We start from the raw sequence: 20,270 nt of genomic DNA on the forward strand, positions 1-20,270 counted from the left end.
AACTTTAACTTGCTCTGTCCTGCCTTGCTTCTAGAGCTTTTGTCTCTCATGTCTCAATCTGAAATACTATATGAGTAACAGATCTGCTTACAAAGTGGCTTAGATGTTACCATAGGATGAAGTTTTTCTAAAGACTAAAAATGATTGATCTGGGGCAAACAAGGGGGTTGGTTCTGGCATGGATGTTTCAATTAGATATTCTGTGTAATTTGTACATGAAAATGTTATCAAAATACTTAAAATTGGGAATGGAGTTAAGAAAAGTGGTAATCAAAGCTTGATCGGTTTGGATGCTTGCTGTAATTGTGAACTCAGTTATTGCTCTGCTCCATTTTTTATCTTGGAGGAGAATTTGCCAAGGCTGAAAAATAAATTAATCCAAGTTTCTCATAAAAACATACTTTCAAAAAGATCATTGACTATGCGCTGACCATTCATTAATATACCAGTGACTTTCTCATCATTTTTCTTCACATTAACCAAATGAAGATGTTTAAGGACCCACAATGAGCTTGTTGCCAGGCTGTCTACTGAAAATGTTATTTTCATTCTTGTACAAGATGAGAAAAAGAGATTAAACTCTTCCTGACATGCTGAAAAATGTTCTATCTTCAAAAATATTCATAGTGAAAGCAGTTAAAATGCATAAATAGATTCTTGTTATTGCTTTTTTATATATGTAATTCTTGCCATTGCTGGACAGATGATGCTGTGTTACTGAATCGGAAGTTGTGGAGGACAAGCTTTTCTCAGTAACTCTTAAGATAGAAAAAGTTTCAGAGCACCTGAAATAATGAAGAAGATTCACTGAATGCAAATGACAGCTTTCATCTTCCTTTATGAAGCACATGCTCATGAATATATACATTTTTGCATATGTAGAAGCTCAAGAGTATCTGCCTTCCGATGAATGAGAGAATAAGGAAATTATGTATTCAGCACTAGTTAGAATTTTGCTTTTTTTGTTGAACTCACCAATTTAATTGAAGTTGCTTTCCTGAGATGGAACATTTCTAAGTGGCTGCCAGATTTGAGAAGAGGGCACTGTTATCCCCATCTCCTTCCATCTAAAGGTTTTGTCCTATTTTAAATACCAGTGTTGCTTTTGGTGATATTAACAGCCTTTTGGCAGTTCAGTGCTGTCTGTCTGCACAGTCTGTCCATCTGAAGTAGCGGAGCATGAGAAGCTGATCTCCTAAGGGAACTCCAACAATATTGACAGGCTTGATTGACACAAAACCAGTCTCTCTCTTTCACCTCCACTGAACTCTTAGAGTAAATTCAGGGCCTGACTGAAGAGAGATAGGGCTTTAGCCATTGACTTCCATGGGAACAGAATTTGAACACTAGCAACTACTGCCCTCTCCTAAAGCAGCCCTGAATAACTTGGCAAATGCTGTTTAGAAGGACTATCAATTTGATCCCACTTCCTTCTCAGGACTGAAAGCCAAGTTCAGGGCTATTTATGTCTTATTAACTAGAGCAGGCTTTAGATGGGAACTACAGCAAGCATTTAAATCTTCTTGAAAAATGGGTAATGGCTTAATGAACCTTGTTCAGGTTAAAGCTGTTATTTATTCTTGATATTTATATTTGTTACTGTCAGGTAGAAGTCAAAGAAAGAGCAGTGCCTTCTATCTTGAAGAGTTTATCAGGATGGAATAGCCTGAAATTTGTCTCAAGTGAATCAATTCTCCCTTTTCTGACAGCAAAATAGCAACGGTAGATTTTCCAGATAGGCTTCAAAATACCACGCATTCTTAAAACTTTGAGGATGTCATGAACCGTACAAAAAGATGTGCTTATCTCTTCAAAATATGAACATCTACAGATATCCAAATTACATTTGCTATTAAGTCAGCAGTATAAAAGGTGAGGGAAGAGGCAGGGACACAAGCATTTATTTTCAGTCAGTGTGTTCATACAGAGGAAAAGGAGAAAAGTGAAAATTCAGTCCATAAATTGAAGAGTGTCTGTCTGAAATGGAAGAGATCAACAACAGAAAAAGTTTAAAATATTCTGTTTTCCCTTCTTCCTCTTCTGAAGTATTTGGGAGTAAAATATCCCACTTCTGCTGCAATCCCTTGATATTATTCGTGTAATGTTGATATTGCTTGAATAGTTCCTAAATATTTTCCTTTTAAATTGATAACCATAGTACCTAATTGTGACGGGGTTTTTTTATTGCCTAAAGTTAGTTTATTATTTTTAAAGCACTTCTGACATTTCATGAAACCATTAAGAAAGAATTCTACTTAGAAATAGTTTTGCTGATATAGTGGACCAGGATATGCTCTTTCCAGTGTCTTCTGTTGTTATATATGTAATTAGTAAGACTGGTGGTGCTAATGTCAAATAGTCATGTGCATCTCATCTTGCAAAGCCTAGAGAACCTTTCTTAGAGGGGATTTCAAGAGGGCTGAAGTAAACCGGAGATTTGAGGTTTTCTGTGTACTTAGAACAATATGCTTGAACACAGAAGACTGTTACACTCTACCATATGTCCTGAAAGAAGAGAGATTATTAATTTGATTTCTTTATATTTTGAGGTTGGTTACCATAGTTGTTTCCAGGTGTAAACCATTAAGACCTTACACCACTTAAGATATTAAGATAATTTTCTGTCCTGCCAGATGTAATACAGTAAATGTCTGTGTTGGTTTGGGGGGGGGGGTTTGGTGGGAAAAATAACTAACTAACTAAATAAATAAAAGATACCAAAGCCCAGAATCATCTTATCTAGACTCTTGTCGTCCTGTCAGAACATGCTCTTTTGATCTTTTTACTTCTGTTAATGTTGATTGACACAGATCGACTTTTCCTCCAGGATTCCCCTCAGTTTGCTGTAGAGGAATATAGCCTTCTGTGTAGAAACTTGCCTGTGAAGGGTGTGGTACTGTTGTCCTTTTCTATCTTCTTCCCTACCTCCTGAAAAGTCTGTACAATATTTTTTGCATTTTTTTCTAGGTGGGAGTTTTAAGTTAACAAATAAGTTTGTCACATGGTAATGCTGGATATTGGGAATTCCAGAAATGGCAACAGCTTCCTATTTGTGGTTGGCTAATATATAGAGAGGATATGTAGTAAACCATATGATTTCCTAGCTTTCCCAACCACATCATAGTACATGGGCTAATACCACATGTGTACATCAGCAGATGATCATGGCATGTGTAAATATCCAATGTGCAGATCGTTTTTACATGCTTCTCCTGATGGTATTGTATGTTGCTTCATAGTTGTTCAGTGCTTAAAACAAAAAGCTTTTGAAGCTTCAGATGTGATGTTTAATAGGTCTTTCTCTAATGCTGGCTTAGCACCTGCTCCTCCCACACAGTCACATCAAAGTGAATTGTAAGTAATCACTCTGAAATCATGCAGCATTGCACTGTGGAGTAAAACTGGTGAAAGTGCAGGGCAGTCAGCCCTGTAAAATCTCTCCATCTGCAGGAAGAATCTCCACAGCCACCTGCATGCTTTTAAACCTTCATTATTTTAAATTTAAAACGGCTGGCTGAGCATTGCTTCTACCAAAATCTGATACAATAATCGAACTCAGAGGTGGGGAAAGACCTCTGGGGTCACCCAGTGGAGCTTTCTGCCAATAATGGATTGTTCCCTGCAGTTCAGTTTCTAGTGACCTTGGAAATTACTAGCCTGGTAAAATGGTAAGGAAAAAAACAAAGCTGTTAAATCTTCAGAAGTGGCCAAAGTGATGCTGTCCCAATGAGAAATTGTGGTTTTGATGTGAGATTCTCTATATACATTGTTCCTTGGTGGCAGTTTTCAAGTGATCACAATTTTAATTCACACTTTCTAACCCATTTTGAGCTTGCTGTAAGAAAGAAGTTGGAGGAGATGAGCTTGTTTTACTATTATATGAACTTATCCTTTAACCAAATCATAATTTTTATTATAAATAAATAAGTCAGCAACTTGGCTAACCCCCCTGCAGCAACATTTCCTTCACGTCCCTGCGCTTTAATTCTTTCAAAATTTTTAGCCTCGCAGAAATAGAAAATGAGGAAGAAAAAACAGACTTCTTGCTTTTTTTCCATCAAAACACCTGGTTAATTAATTACAATCTGTGCTTGTCATGCCTGGGAACCCAAAAATTCCTGAAAAGTTTCAGATGCAACACATCATTTTTAGATTTCTTTCAACCAAGCCAATATTGGTTTGCTTCTCTGTTGATGTAGGCAGTAAAGGACAATCCTGACATGCAACTAATGAAGTGGGTAGAATTTGGCCCCTCTTTTAAGAAGGAGACAGCAAAGACAAGCTCCCACCAGCAAGCTAATTACAGTTTTGGCTGAAAAATATTTTAGGAGGCTGTTAAAAGCTGGGTAGATGGAAAAAGGTCCCAGGACACAGAGTTCCCTTCCTGTTGTACCCATTTCATGTGTGGCAATTTCTTCAACAACAGGGGGCCCTGTTGTTGGCTGCCTTTCGGGGTGTGCATCTCTGTGAATATCCTTTCTTCCCGGAGCTTCATGGCCCCTGACTATTGTATTCACACATCAGATCTCAGTTGGAGAGGAAAGGGGTTTCCTAAGCTGCCAACTTGCTTAAAAGAGGAGTTAAGAGGAAAAGAAAGCTAATTGGACTGTGCTTGGCAAGTGTCTCTATTTTATTCTGTCTATTCAGGTTTTAAGGGTTTGGGTGTTGAGAAACACAGAAATAGTGAGAACACTTATTCCTTAAACAGATTCTTGCAAATTTTTTACAAGAAAAACAGAAAGCTGTTTTAGTGAAGCAGTGTTTATCCTTGCACTAATGCTGGTCATGAATACGTGTCTAACTTAGCTGGAACTAATGCCTGACTCTACTATTCCACTACAGCAATTTAACATTCTGCGTAGGCTGATTATTTTTTCAACAATATTTGCTAAATTCTTTTAAGGGCTGCCAGTATATATTTTTTGAAGCTTAGTTAATAAGAACAGCTGCCAGTAGAGTCAAGGCTAAAAGAGGCAAAAAATATCTGCAGAAGGCAAGACTTTACTTCAAAAGATCAGTATTACAAAGCACTACTGTTGCTGGTATAATCACTTTCTTTGGGGGGGATGCTAATACAGACTGGGTTTCTTGTCTTCACAGCCCCCACTGAGCCTTTGCTGTGCAAATTTGCTGATGGAGGGCAAAAGAAGCGCCAGAATCAAAGCAAATATACACAGAATGGAAGGCCGTGGCCCAGAGAAGGAGAGGTAAGTGCCACGCGGCAATAATTTTCGTGGGGTTTGGCAGAAGTCAGCCGCAGACCTGGAGATCTACCTTATAGGGCTACGAAGAAATCAGATTGCGCACATAATACAATAGTTTCACACAGAGAAAGACATATACGCAGAGTTTATAATAATGTGTGGAGTGTAAAGTTACAGGAAAAGACAATTTCAGGGTTTGGTGTGGAACTGTGTGCAGCCTCCTCCCACCGCGAGCACTCTGTCTGCAGCCAGACCTGAGCCCAGTATTCTCTTACTGATGTGCCATCAGCACCTGTGGTGTAACTTTTATAAACCCCAAATCAATTTACACTTAAGCAACTCAATAATGTTATTTCCTCCATCTACTTCCTGGTGATAGAACATCATTGAGGAGTAGGTGAGTTGTTACAAGAGGGAGAGATGCAGTTGCACATCCAAATATATGGTCCATGTAAAAGTTTTCCAAAAGCTTATCTCAGCTGGACTCTTCATTCTGCCCAAGACAAAACAGTTTACAGTAATCCCAGCTCCATCATGTGTACAAAGTTAAAAAAAGAAATCTAATGGTTGCTTTCTGCTCTGCTGCAAATAGTTCTCTTACTGGAGTTTCCTTTCTGTGTACTTGTACATGAAATGACTCCAAATGTGGGTGAAATAAGAAAGGACTTTATTTGACTCTTCAACAGTCTGTTTACTCTTCTTGAATGTTATTACAGGATAAAGACACTTGAATAAATGAGGTAGATCTGGCCATAGTACCTTCTTATGCATGATCATGGCTATGAATGCTGAATGACTTGCAAGTATTTCTATTTTAAACACCTATTCTTTGGGTTTATGATTTATTTTCCTTTCAAGGAAAATAAATGTTGCTCAGTTGTGATGCACTAGAATACAAATTGGTGTTTTGTGTTTTGTTTTGATTCTAATTCTTTTCGGGGTATTTTTTGTGGGTTTTGCTGCATTTACTTCAATTTTACAAAGCAAATAAAGAAGAAAACTATTTGGTATTCCTAAGTTATGTGTTTCTAGAGGGTTTCTGCTTTTTTAGGACCAGTATTGTTCATTATCTTCATTGATGATTTGGATGAGGGGATCGAGTGCACCCTCAGTAAATGTGCAGATGACACCAAGTTGGGTGGGAGTGTTGATCTGCTAGAGGGTAGGAAGGCTCTGCAGAGGGATCTGGACAGGCTGGGTCAATGGGCCAATGGTATGAGGTTCAACAAGGCAAAATGCTGGGTCCTGCATTTGTGCCACAACCACCCCATGCAATGCTACAGGCTTGGGGAAGAGTGGCTGGAAAGCTGCTCATGGAAAAGGACCTGGGGGTGCTGGTTGACAGAGCTGAACATGAGCCAGCTTGTGCTCAGGCAGCCAAGAAGGCCCACGGCATTCTGGCCTATATCAGCAATAGCATGGCAGCAGGAACCAGGGCAGTGATTGTCCCCCTGTACTGGGCACTGCTGAGGCCACACCTTGAATCCTGTGTTTAGTTCTGTGCCCCTCACTACAAGAGAGACATTGAGGTGCTGGAGCAGGTCCAGAGAGGACAACAGAGCTGGTGAAGGGTCTGGAGCACAAGTGTGATGAGGAACAACTGAGGGAACTGGCAGTGTTTAGTCTGGAGAAGGCTCATGGGGGACCTTATTGCTCTCTATAACTACCTGAAAGGAGGATGGATTGAGGAGGTGGTTGGTCTCTTCTCCCAAGCAACAAGTGATAGGACAAGAGGTAATGGCCTCAAGCTGCACCAGGGGAGGTTTAGACTGATATTAGGAAAAATTTCTTCACAGAGAAGGTGATCAGCATTGGAACAGGCTGCCCAGGGCAGTGGTGGAGTCACCGTCCTTGTAAGTGTTCAAAAACTGTGTAGATGAGGCCCTTAATGACATGGTTTAGTGATGGACTTGGCAGCCCTGGGGTAAAGATTGGACTTGATGATCTTAAAGGTCTTTTCCAACCTAGTTGATTTTATGATTCTATGATTTTTTGTAACTACTTGATTTTGCTAGCTGGTATCTTTTGGACCATTAGCTTATGACATATATACTCTTGCACTATTGGCGAGCTCCTTAAACAGAAAGGCCTCTTGAAAGCATAGACATTTCTCCCTCCAGCAAGGTGGTTATTGTACACTGTTCCAACAGCAATGCTCCAAAATATTTTTAGCTTTGCAGGCTGAAAGTGCCAGTGTGACAGCCACATTTGCCACAGGAGATTGCAGAAGACTCCAAAGGTTCATTGCAGGTTCTTATGTCGTATGTCTCAAAAAATTGAGATGTTTTCTTAGGAGTCATTATGGTTTGTCATGTTATGGGTCTACTGAGGAGTAAGTGCCCAGGAAGTACTTCAAGTGGTAGACTCAGGTAATTGTATACAGAGCTTGAAAAACAAAGGTCTATATATATGAGACAATAATAAACCCTCAATAAGGTCAATAATCCATATTTTAAAGACCTCTAAATCCCTGTTTAAATAGTAAACGCCATCATAGCTATTATCTCCTCTGTTCTATACTTCCTTCAGTTCAAATCAATAAACGAGAATAAAGCCAGCAAGCCACCATTATGTCTGTGGCCTCAGGCCATCAGCTTATTACATCATATATAGTTCATTTGCTGCTAGTGTAGTGGCTCATATAAAGCACAGTGATACCACTATGATCTACAGGCAGGGTGTGGTTGGTGTGTTTATAGTATCAACATTTAAAAATTAGTTTCTAGTGGTGGTGTTCGCACTCAACTGCAGAGCTGTTGTCATGGTATAATCTACAAATGTTGAAAGATTATAAAGGTAAAAACTCAGAAATATTTCAGGCTATGAATGCTCTGTTTTCTTAGATTTTCTTAGATTTTCTGTTTATTAACATCTGGTTAATACCTTGCTGCACATTGGATATTTACTACTCAAAGCATCAAAGACAAGAATGCATGTTCTCTTTTAGAGTCACTTGTTTATTGAATTTCTTCCCAACCATTGTTAATTTTCTTATTTCCAATGTAAAATCCTTCTATGTAATTACTCTTGTATTTTATATGCAATAGGTTTTTTCTCTTTGTCCTTTAATGATCTTACTCTAAGCTCAATGTACCATTCAGTTGTTCTCTGTGTAGCAGCACTTGGGTACCTTCCTACAATTACTCCCATCGACTTTAATCTCTTTAAAAAGGGACAGGCAGTGAGTAGTGAGAAATAATTGATAGATGACAAGTGTCATAGTTCTGATTACAAATGGGATCTGGAAATATTCCATGCACCTCTGCTTTTTCTTGTTTTCTTCCCTAAAGAAAAGCATTGAAATAGTGTCCAAGAGAGTACTCCCTCGGTATTTCCACCCTGGCCAAATCCTGTGGTATCTGGACCAAGATGTGTTTTGGCTGTTGTTCAGATAAGCCTTTGCATTCTTGAATACTTACATGAAGGGCATTTCTAAAACTTCTGAGGTTTAACCAGCATTAACACTGAGCATGCGAGAGGATTATTGCTCAGAAGGGCAGATCCCAGAAAAAAGCATGAGCAGTTCTGTCACTGGCTTCAAACTCGAGCATGCGATGTAGAGACAGACAGTTGTGCCCAGTACTCTGCTCTATGGGGGAAACGGCAGGAAATTTAGCAGGCAGGAGCAGGTTTGCTTTGGTGTTACCTCTCTGGCCACGCTGGTCTCAGAGGTTTTGCTCTCTTTTATGGAGAGCTTCTGGGGAATTTTATAAGGGAGGATTACTTTTTTTTATATAAAGTTTTCAGGCTATACTGCAGAATGTAATAGAAAATCTTATTCCTAGCATATATTTTTGCAGATTGCTTCTCATAACCATGTAGAAGTACTTTAGTTAGGTGTTAAATTGGCTTACTTCTTAAAGTCAAGTCTTGAGGAAAAATTTCTTTAGGTTGTTTGGGGTTTTTTTTTGGTACTTGGTTACTTGACCAGTTGTAACCAGGGAAGAATGCCTGACCTTGGATAGCACTTTCTAGTCCTTACCCTTCCACTCTTGTTTGAAGCCTCAGGAAATACTCAGCAGATTTACTGAGGCATTTGACTGAGGATTTGTGATGGCTGACCAGTTCTGGACTAAGGAGCTGAGAGCTTAGATTATTGATGGCTTTGTAAAAGGCTGTCAAATTAGGCATCTAACATATAGGTGCAAGAAATATACAGAGAAACCTGCAAATGTTGCAGTGAAATTCTGACCTAATAACTGACATAATTTCTGCACAGAAAGTAAATTTTTTTTTTTCAGGCTAGTTTTTCCTGAGTCACAGTGATTTAATTCAGCAATCTCTTTTGAAACTTTCCCTGGCCAGATCATATTGAGATGGTGATAAAGGCTAATCATATTCAAATTCTGTGGGTAAAATATTTGATGTAATTTACCTCTGAATTGCAGTTGACGGGTCTAGAGGAGGGTGACATATCTCAAAAAAATATTCATTAGTTGAAAATGCATCTGGGGAATCAGGAGTAGTTACAAATTGAGATCAGATTGGATTAAAACCTGCAACTTAAATTTTACAACGTAGTCTTTTTTGCAGATTTACTGAAACTTTGTTTTGGTTATTCCGAGAAAAAAATCTTTTGATATGTGTATTGAAGATTTATCTAGTAGAAAGGGAGAAACCTTTGATACTTCATTTGCAAGTTTCTATAAAATTTAAAGTATTTAAATATTTGCATTGCTTTTCTCGCAAGAGAATACCACCGTTACAGTATTGGTTCATATATCACAACAGTGAAGGCACCACTGAATACGACCCCCTTGTCATTCGATTTGGTCTGATGTCTATAATGATATTTAATAATTGCCACCAATAATTCTTCTAGTGAATGCTTTCTTGCTTCTGTAATCTGGGTTACATTTTTGTTTCTAAACAGCCAAGTGATTAAACTCTCTTCCTACTTTCCCCTTTCCCCCTTTCTCATTTGTTTTCTTTCAAGATCAGTTGGTGAAATGTCTAAAGAATTAAGCATAGTTTTAATTCTTCCTTAAAAAATAAGATGACCTAGTACTTTGGGAATGTTGCTTTTGTTAACAGTTTCTTTTTTTATCTGCTATTCATTATGATTTTGTCTAATGCAAACCAATTTAGAGAGAAAACCATACAATAGGTAATTTGAGAGACTTCCTGATTTTTTTGTGAAGTCAGTACCAGTGAAGGGCTGAAGCAGTTGATGCTGGTGCCAGTTGTCCCTTCTTTACCAGCAGCAGGCATATAGAAATGATTAGCAGATCTCTACCAGGCCCATTTATAACTTAGACATAGATTTCTATTTATACTTCCAAGGAGATAGGTACTACTTAGTTGTGTTCCATAAGCCTCAGTGTTTAGGGCTGATGTATTTTACACCTAGAAAAATAATTTTTTCTTCTCTGTAGGAGACAATTTCCAGGCCTGTCCAAATATGCAGTAGTACCCAGATATGCATTATACCCCGACACGCAGTAGTACTCTCATATGCAAACCATGCATGTTTACTATACTAGTATGCAAGTTAGCTGTTGGTCAGTATTTTGCATGCTCATTTTCAGCCAAACCTTAGTTTAGCAGGAAGGAGTTGAACCTGAAGAAAAGCTTACACAGAGGGAGAAAGTAAGAGGGCAAAAGTGAACTTATAGATAAATGAAAAGATACAGAGCAATGAGTTTAAAATTCTTCGTCACAAGATGCTCTCATTGTAGGCAACACTTTGAAAATGTGCCTAAAAGGCACAAATACCAAAGACCAGTTTAAATTGTTAGATTTTTGAGCTCATAAAGCACATAGAAATATTTTAAAATAATGACCTATATAAAATCACTGTCCCCGAAATCAGGATTTTAAATTGGACCGGTTTTACTACTAATAAGGGCCATGCTTTGATTAAAGTAGAATCAGGACTGCACATGCTTTCTGAGATTAGTTGTCTTAGTTTTCATTTTGGCTTTGGATTTCATTATGTGGTAAAAAATGTCATGCCATTTGCCCCAGAGATTTTCTTGCAGTAGAGTTTTCCTCCAAATTCTGCTGCCATGACAGTGTTTTCTTATTCAGAATAAACAGATGTTGGAGACAGGGGAAAAGGACATACCTTTTTTTGCACTCTTCTGTATCCTTGACAAATACTTGATGGTCTTACACTTTCAGTAGTGCTACAAGCCATTCCTGGAAGTCATCCCAGTTCACTGTAACACACACATCTCGTGTGCAGATGTGACTGTAATCCACAGCTGATTTAACATCGGCTCAGATTGATGGCAAAATGCCATATCCCCAAAATATATATCAGTGTGCCATATCCCCAAAAGCAGATGGTTCATAGACCTGAAGATGGCAAGGTTAAACTTATGAGTTGGCTATGGAAACAGAATAACTATATTGTATTATATATGTCTCTGTGAGGAAGATATTAGCCTCTTTTTTTTTTTTTTTGTTTTGTAACTTTTTTCAACTTCAGCATTTATCTTTAAACTTACCAGATAAATTGAAGTGGGAGCAAAATGACTCAATCCCCAAACCAGAAGCTGTGTAGATCAGATTTCCAGTCCAGTTCTGTAGGACAAAAAGGGTTTCTTATCATTCTCTTGAGTATCTGAACTTGTCGTTGTGTTTATCAGCTCAACCTCTGACATTCTGAGGTTCATTAATCTCTTCCCAAGTTTGACCTCAGTATTATATATTTTCATTTCCACAACCACTTCTTTTCCCAGAACCTGGGAGCTGTTTAAGGAGCACATATCACTGGGAAATTCTCTGTTTCTTTCATATGCATCTATATATTTAAGGGGTGTCACATTTGTATTCTAGATTTCTCATCTAAAAAGAAAAGGCGGGGTTTTTTTCAGAATTAAATTCAGAAATATTGCTAATAGTGTGGAATGCTTCTGACAGAACTGTTTAAATAGTCAAAGAAAGGAACTCTGCCACGTTAACTTTACTGGTGGCTGAGCTTTTTCTATCAAATCAATATTTTAAATGAGTCTCATTTGGGTTGTTGGTTTCTTCTTCCATCTCTCTCTTCCTTCTCCACAGCGTTTCAGTCACAGTATCTGCTATCAGAGCAGAAGAGATCCTTATGTTGTGATGCCTGGCAGATGTTAGCAGTGGTAACAAACAAGTAGAGGAATTTCATTGTTGGAATTTCAATTGATTCCGCTGTAGTAGCCAAGAACACACTCATTTCCCTGGGATGGCAGCCCTCCAGTGTGGAAGGATGAGGGTATGAATCAGAGGAGATGGGGAAGAGGGACTTATCTTCTGGTATAACACCCACATAATGATATGTTGGTGAAATTGTTCATGAAAGCTGCTTCCCAGCAACACAGAAGATACCATGCAACTTAAAATTTGGTCATTTATAGCTATGTGTTTGCTGGAAGTCAGATACTGGCTTCTTGTGAAGGCTTACAGAGGTTCAGAAGAGAAGTAATAAACCCACCTTATTTCATATTATATTGAAGATGTGATCATTTTTTTCAATAATCACTTCACAACTTAATAATTTCTTTGAAAGATTTACAAATCCGATTTACATAAGCAATGCGAATGTGATCATCTAAGAGTCTTTTTAATGAGGCAAATGTGCTCATTTATGTTCAACTCATAACAAAGAGATGGGAAAAAACAGAAACAGAACACCTTATCTTTGCCTATGGAAAATTTTTTGCAGTGAAGTGTTAAGCAAAGGCCTTCAAACTTCCTGGGGGAGCCCCTGCCTTACAGAGGCTTTCTGATATTTGCTGCACTCTAGTGAAGGAAAGAGCTTAAATTTAAAGAAGGATTCAGACTGGGTCTCTTGGTTTTAGAATCTGTTTGTTCATTGATGTCATTAATTAGAAAAATGCAGCAACAAAATAGCAAGAATCTTAATTCCATTGTCTGGAGTTCAGATGCTTCGGTAAAAATGAGTGATAAGTAAACATATGGTTTAAATACTCTTTTTAAAAAATCAATATTTTGAATGAGCTGGTTTTATTTCTGTGTCAAGTGACTTTCTGAACAGACTGGTCAAGTAACCATTGAGAATCGTCTTTATTATTATGTGTGGGACTGATAGAAGATACTCATTTTTTTTTATTACTTTAAGGGATTGCATGTTGAAATGCTGAGGTGCAGGAGCTCATTCAATACCTGAGTGTATGTCCATTACTGGCTGAGTGGCATAAAAATTCTGTGGTGCAGTTGTTCCTTCATAGAAGATTTATCTGACAAATATTTTCCTAAAGCAGCTTTCCATCATCAGTGCCACTCTCTGAGGTGGCTTTTTATGAGGAAGTGTCACTATTAGAAGAAGGAATAAGACCCTATCCTTCCACTGAAACATGTGCAAAACAGTAGATGAAGAGACCTGGAAGAAAACACTCTTCAGCACAACTGCTGTAGAGGCATTAACCAGTGCCTTAGTATAGTTAATACTGTATTAAGCACAGTGACAGCTACATTCGGTTCTGGTTTTGACAGAATAAGATGTACCTCTATCATGTGGAAATATGAGGCCAATCCTAATATTTTTTGTTTGGTATTTTTGGAATTCCTGTTTGTGCGCTATGGAGCAAAGTGCAAATAATTTTCCAGTAAGTTGTTATTGCTCATCAGTTTTTACTCCTGATGAATAAGGATGCTTCAGACCATAAATCTCTCACTGGTCCAGGCTAACTGTCGCCTCTCCTGGGCTTCCAGCCAGCTTAATTTTGTAGGGAGGAATTACACAACTTGATGAGAAAGAAGTAAATAGTCCTCTGTTAGCAGCTATTTGATATAGCAGCTGTTTAAGGCTATTCAGCAGTGGGGGCATATTAGCAATATTACTGGGCAAACTGTAGGTGGTGTGCCATATGCACGTATTGCCACACACTGTGTCATATTTGTCTGATGTGAAACTTTCATTTACAGGCAAATGTGGTAGCGATATTTATAGTTGTCACTGCTGCAGTTCTTGAACAGATTCTGGTAATCTGTCATCTTGCAGTATGGATATGAAGCATGGATAAGATGATGAGTGCCTAGACTTTCATATTTTGTACTTGCCAGGCCCATAGTGGTGTCCCTTATTCCTAGTACCAATACTATGTAATGGATGTGATGCTAATATATGTGTCCCTGCCCATGACAGGGAGCTTGGAACTAAATGATCTTAAGGTCCTTTGCAACCCAAACCATTCTATGATTCTATGATTCTATATATATCATGGAGTATGTGCAGGTTGTCTGCATGCACCCACATGCAGGTCTGGGACATGAGGGCAGGCTGAAGGTCTGTGTATGACCATGTACTCAAATATCCGTGAGACAAGTAACTGAAAGTGGCATAAACATGTGTTTGCAGGTCTCAGGTGCACATTGAGCATTGTTAGAGCGGCAGTAAAGAGCTGCTGCAATTTATCCTTTCTGCACCCTCATTCTTATTAGGATTTTTTCTCTAAAATATATTGCAGACAAAAATTTTTTATGATATTAAAGTTTTTTTGGCTCTTGTGCTGGTTTTGGCTGGGATAGAGTTAATTTTCTTCCTAGTAGCTGGTGCTGTGCTGTGTTTTGCCTTTAGTCTGAGAATAGTGCTGATAACACACCGATGCTTTAGTTGTTGCTCAGTAGCACTTACCCTGACCAAGGACTTTTCAGTCTCATGCTCTGCCAGTGACGAGGGGCACAAGAAGCCGGGAGGAAGCAGAGACAGCACCTGATCCAAACTAGCCAAAGGGGTATTCCATACCACAGCACGTCATACCCAGTATAGAAACTGGGGGAGTTACCCGGGAGGGGCCAATCACTGCTTGGGTCAGGCTGGGCATCAGTTGGCAGGTGGTGAACAGTTGCGTTGTTCATCACTTGTGTTTACTGGTTTTTAATTCCCCTTCCCCTTTTGGTTTTATATTCTCTCCCCTTGTTATTTCTCTTATCATTATTATTAGCAGCAGTAGTATTATACTGTACTTTAGTTATTATACTCTTCTTATCTCAACCCGTGGGGTTTACATTCTTCCGATTCTCCTCCCCATCCCGCCGGGCGGGGAAGTGGCGGTGAGTGAGTGAGTGGCTGTGTGGTACTGAATTACTGGCTGGGTTTAAACCATGACAGCTCTCTTTTGGGATGAATTGTATACATTTCCATTAGTAATTAATGCAACCTTACAAAAAAATATAATGTGCTGGGAATAATAATTATAAAACCAAATTGATCATCCCTTGTGATTTTCTAAGCTACTTTATTTTTGCATCAAAATTATCAGTGGTTGGGGTCACCCTAAATTTTACTCTTTGACATTTTAAACCTCCAGAAATAGTAATTTTTATTTTTCTTTGTATGAAATGAATGCACTTTAAAAAAATAGTCATCTGTTCATGGCCTTAGTCTCACAAATTATCCTTTGCTTGGGAGATAGTATGTATTTTATTAAAACAATGGCGTTTTCAATAAGCAAAGTGTTTGCCCTCGCATCTACTTAAAAGAATGAGAAAAATAAACAAATATAATAATGACATGAACATCTTTTTTTGCTACATAAGGTAGTGTTAAGCCTACCACTTTCAGATCAGAAATTACTTTTGGCCTCTGGAATCTTGGACCATCTCCTCTTAGACCAGTGTGCAGCTGCCTCTTCTAGGAGTGCTGCCTGTTCTTTGCCTGCTCATCAACAGAGCATTTACCCTGGCTGCTCACCTGCCTGCATGGGAGCTGGCCAAGCCCAAACGCTTCCTGACCTGTCTGAGTAGCCATCTGGAAGGGGGCAGATGCTGTTATTCAAAAGTACTTTGGTAGATGGGTCCAGGGGCATTAAGAACTCCCACCAGGAGCACAGACTCTGCTTTGTGGTTGGTAAAGCACCTGTCCTTGAAGCAAATGCTGCTGTCTCCTGTCTCAGGCAATGAGCATGAGCATACGGTCTGTATGTCAAGGAGAGAGAACTGCAGTGCCTTGGGGTGGGATGATGCTGTGGCCATTTTTCAGCTGCTCCCAAAGGGAGAGCAGAATCTCGAATAATAGTGGTCCTCTCCTCTCTGCTTCTAGCCCTAAACAGAAAGAGATGTCTTCCTGTCTCCTGGTAGTGTAACATTGGCAAGTATTTCACAAAGAGAGGGAGTGGTGGAAGGAAGACAAAAAGTCAAAGCAAATGCAGTGTGTGGGAGAGATATTGTCACTTCCACGTCTTTAAATGCTGGGGAAAAACCTATTCCTTCCTGCATGACCCTGACTGCTGTCTTAGAGCACAAGGTAGAGCGGGAAATTCAGTCTCCGGCTCACTCTCTCCCTGCCTTTCCTGCAGTACCTGTGGATGTCTGCTAATGGTGGTTGTGGTGACGGTTGTTAACTGGATGCTGCCAAATCCTTTCGCACAGGTCACCATCTGCTTGGTGGTGAGCAGCAGCTGAAAGGCTCTGTGTAGCCCATTAACAAATTCTTTCGCTGCCCAGATATCTGAAGTATTTTAAAAGCCTTGTTTAAAAACTCAAGCACTTTTTTTTTTCCTTCTTTTTTTTTTTTTTTTTTGGTTTTTGGTTGGTCTTTTCTGCTTCACAGCCCACATTTTGTTTCTTGTCTTGTGATACTGAATTAACTGTAAGTACAAGTGACAGCCTAGGGAAACAGACTGGGGTCATGCAGGGCGTTACTTTTGTAGGAAAGATGAGACTCCTTCCCTGAGAAGCTCTTGTGAAGTTGGCTTTAGAATATTTACTAGCTACCTGTCTCACAGGCAACAGCAGGATTTGGCCCTGTCTTGTTACAGTGAGCAATCGGATGTAAATGCCTTGATCTCAGTGGAGTTATTAACTGATGCTGGTGCAACAAAACCACCAGTTGCCCTAAATGTTATGGAGAGATGACAACCGACATACTGAACAGATCTGTTTCTCAGGGATCTCACAGGCAGGGGACATAGCCAACCTGTCTGTGCTGCTTTGGGCCATCTGAGCTTCTCTGGAGAATTTAGATTTCCATCTAAGTTACAGTCAGCTTTTATTCATATTGGCTTAGAATATGTTTAATGGGGTTTTTTTGTTTTGGGTTGTTTTTTTCTTTTCCCCTGCAGTAACAGTAAAAATCTGTTTTTCTTCCCTAACTATGTGCAGGCTGGCATGGCTTTGACTTATGATCCAACAGCTGCTATACAGAATGGGTAAGGAATGCATGTTTTCTTACGCCTTTATAAAAATGATTTTGAATGCCATCTTCTGTTTTCTCTTTCTGTGGTGAAACTTATTCAGAAGTTAATTCACTCAGTCATATTTTGTCTGAAGCATGTAAGTTCTTCTTTTAGTTTCCCTTTTGGTTTTATGCCCTCTTGTTTGTAATATCCATTTGAATGGGAAGTTGTTTTTCCTAATAGTTTCCATCTCTGTTTGGCAAATGCTAGTGGATGTTTTTTTAAATCGGTCTCTGTCATGAAGTGGAAACCAGTAAAGTTTCCCTTTACTGACTTTGCTTTTGTTAAAATAATCATTGAAGATTCCAGCATATTTTGGATAATAGATCTGTTACTTCATCTGGGGTTCTCTCTACACGCTGGCTGGCTTCCATGGCATTGTCTGAATAGAAATGCCAGACAGGGAGAAAGCCTTAAATTAGTGCGTAAGTAGGTGGGATTTAGGGGTAAAATTCTGAGCAAGACTCTTTGTTTCTCAATTACTGTTTGCCGACACATAGAATTGCAAATCTTTTCAGATTTAGCAGAGATGTTGTATCATCGTATCATTTACCTGAATTATTACATTTCCAATTATTTCATGAGCTAGAAAAACAGAACCTTGAAATCTAGGTATCCTTTCAGAGAGGTTAACAACAATTTAAAGAGAATCAAGAGGTTCGGCCCTTAACTCTTGGACAGTTAGTCTTTGATCAGAGACATGTTTGATATGGTTATCAAATTCCATGCATACTCCTGTCTGTGTTCTCCAGCTGAAGGGAGGAATGTATTGAAATAGACAAGAACGGGTTTATTTGTTAGATATTTGTTAGGGCACTGCTAGTCAAAGCATTTATGAAAAAAACCAAAAACCAACGTTCCCAGTAGTTAAAAAAAAAAAAAAAATCAATGGCGATAGTTAGTATATTTTACTTCAGTGCCCTTTACAAGCAGTAGCTTTGTAGGACTCGTGGTATTCCCAAGCTGTGGAGGAAGTGGCTAAACCAGAACATCTCACAGAAAGAGGGTTTTTGCAGAGCTGTGATTTCAGGATCCTCTGGTTCTGTTTCCCTGTTCTGACTTCCCAAACAAGTCTTTCTTCTCTGTCATCATACTTTTCAGCTGGTAACACATTATAGGCTATAAATAAAACCCTCACTAGTTCATAGTCCACCAGTGTTTCATTCGGACAACTGGCTTTTATTTCTAATGAACTCCTGCATGTCAGTTGCATGAATGTTTTGGAAACTGTAATTTGTATGATGCTTTGAGATTAATACCATCTTACTTCAAGAATCACGTTTTTGGAAATTGTGAAAATTATCTCAGTATCGGACATTATTTGTATCAAAGAGTACCCAAATTGCTTAGGTGTTCAGGCTGTGCAGGTGGTTTGGTCACCCAGTTGTTTGAGCACACGGTCACTGATCATTGGGAAAAGAAAGAGTACCCAATTGAGAATTTCAGCTCTGCAGTTTTTTAAATAACTCTGTTATTTGTAAAGCACAAAATAAACTGCAGCACTGGATATCTCTGTAAGAGTGACAATTAATTACCACTTTGACATATCTCTTCTTTTAGAATGTCACAATATTTTCAGTTTCATCAGGACAAAACCATCTAAAAAACATCTCTCATGAGAATAAGCTGTTACTATTCAGAAAAATTAATTTTTCCACCGAAAGTTACACAATTGTAGTTCCATTCTTTGGTTGCATCTTTAAAATGCTATCACTCGAGGATCACCAGAACCCTTTGGTTACCCAGTTTCTTTTTAGCTTCCCAGGCATTCACTTAATAGCATCTACATATCCTGTAGTCATAAATTTTTACTGGTTTTCAAAAGCCTCTTTAATTGCAAGTACAATAAAAATCTAGCTCATGGGTTTTGTTTTATCTAAGTCCAGGAGCACCTCAGTGCTTTGCTTGTAAAATGTGCAAATGTGATTTGTTGCTCACTGACACAAGACATGGTAGCAGGTGTGTGGCCATGCTGAAAGAGAGTTAAAGGCTCTTAAACACTATGGAGTTAACCAGGTTAACTTAATCATCAGTGAAGGGTTTTTAGGCAAACATACTGCTCTTTCTCGCAGCGAGGACAATCTAGAAGTGACCACAAAGCTGCTGCTTGCACCCCTTGTATTGATGGTGTGTCCATACCCACCCGGTGGTTAAAATGCTGCATAATACTTCGGCAGTAAGGTGGACCAAGCCATTCAGGTTTAAGTGGAGCAATGTTACCTAAAGGTCTGTAAAACAAAGACCACTTCCTTGTAGCAAGCCTCTTCAGTGCAATGGTCAGGTTAAGCAGGTGTTGACCTTGCATGCAGCTCAAGATGTGCTGATATGCTGTGATAAGCATGAGTTGCACAGTCCTTTGGATGCCCATCAGTATGGAGCTTAGTGACCTGAGGCTAGAGATGGGAAATGTAAAGATACGCAAGCCAAGGTGAAGATTCAGGTGAGCTATGAATTACCAATAAAACTTAAAAAGAAAGATTGACCGCACGTGCTGATGTCTATTAGAGTTTTTTATAGGGTTGATAGAAGAGTGGCAGATGTTTTGGGTTGGAGCATAACCAAGTGTCAGGGAAGAATCTGGACTTTTGTATGTTGTCCACATGAAAAAGTGGGTTCTTATTGCTCATGGTGTAGTACTATTCACTTTTATTACTTTATAACTGCATATTTGCCTTGAAAATCTATAGCAGGAATAAAACAAAAGAGTGAGAGAGAAGCTTTGGCTAAAAATAGCTAAGTTTTTTCCTCACAAGGGAATAGATAATTTTCTTCTGAGTCTATTACACTGTAAAGCTTGATTCTCCATTTCATTATATTGGTTTTATGCTCATGTAACTCTGTTTAAGCATCCAGTGGAGTTACACTGGTGTAAAACTGATATAATGGAGTGGAGAATCCAGCTCATGTACCATAGCATAGCAGTATGAGATACTGAAGACGTGGTAAC

The 20,270-nt window shown here is 38.9% G+C and overlaps 1 protein-coding gene across 3 annotated transcripts in view; it reads left to right on the forward strand.

Moving 5' to 3' along the window:
• The window catches only part of RBMS3 (RNA binding motif single stranded interacting protein 3), a 712,107-nt gene that overhangs the window by 617,709 nt on the left and 74,128 nt on the right, over positions 1 to 20,270 (forward strand). For all 3 annotated transcript variants that reach the window (XM_030490138.1, XM_030490143.1, XM_030490152.1), the window contains 2 exons: positions 5,101 to 5,207; positions 17,250 to 17,296. In XM_030490138.1, coding sequence (XP_030345998.1) covers positions 5,101 to 5,207; positions 17,250 to 17,296 — 154 coding nt within the window. The remainder of the gene's footprint in view (positions 1 to 5,100; positions 5,208 to 17,249; positions 17,297 to 20,270) is intronic.

This window comes from Strigops habroptila, chromosome 1, assembly GCF_004027225.2.
Source record: "Strigops habroptila isolate Jane chromosome 1, bStrHab1.2.pri, whole genome shotgun sequence".
In the NCBI taxonomy this organism is placed as follows: Eukaryota; Metazoa; Chordata; class Aves; order Psittaciformes; family Psittacidae; genus Strigops; species Strigops habroptila.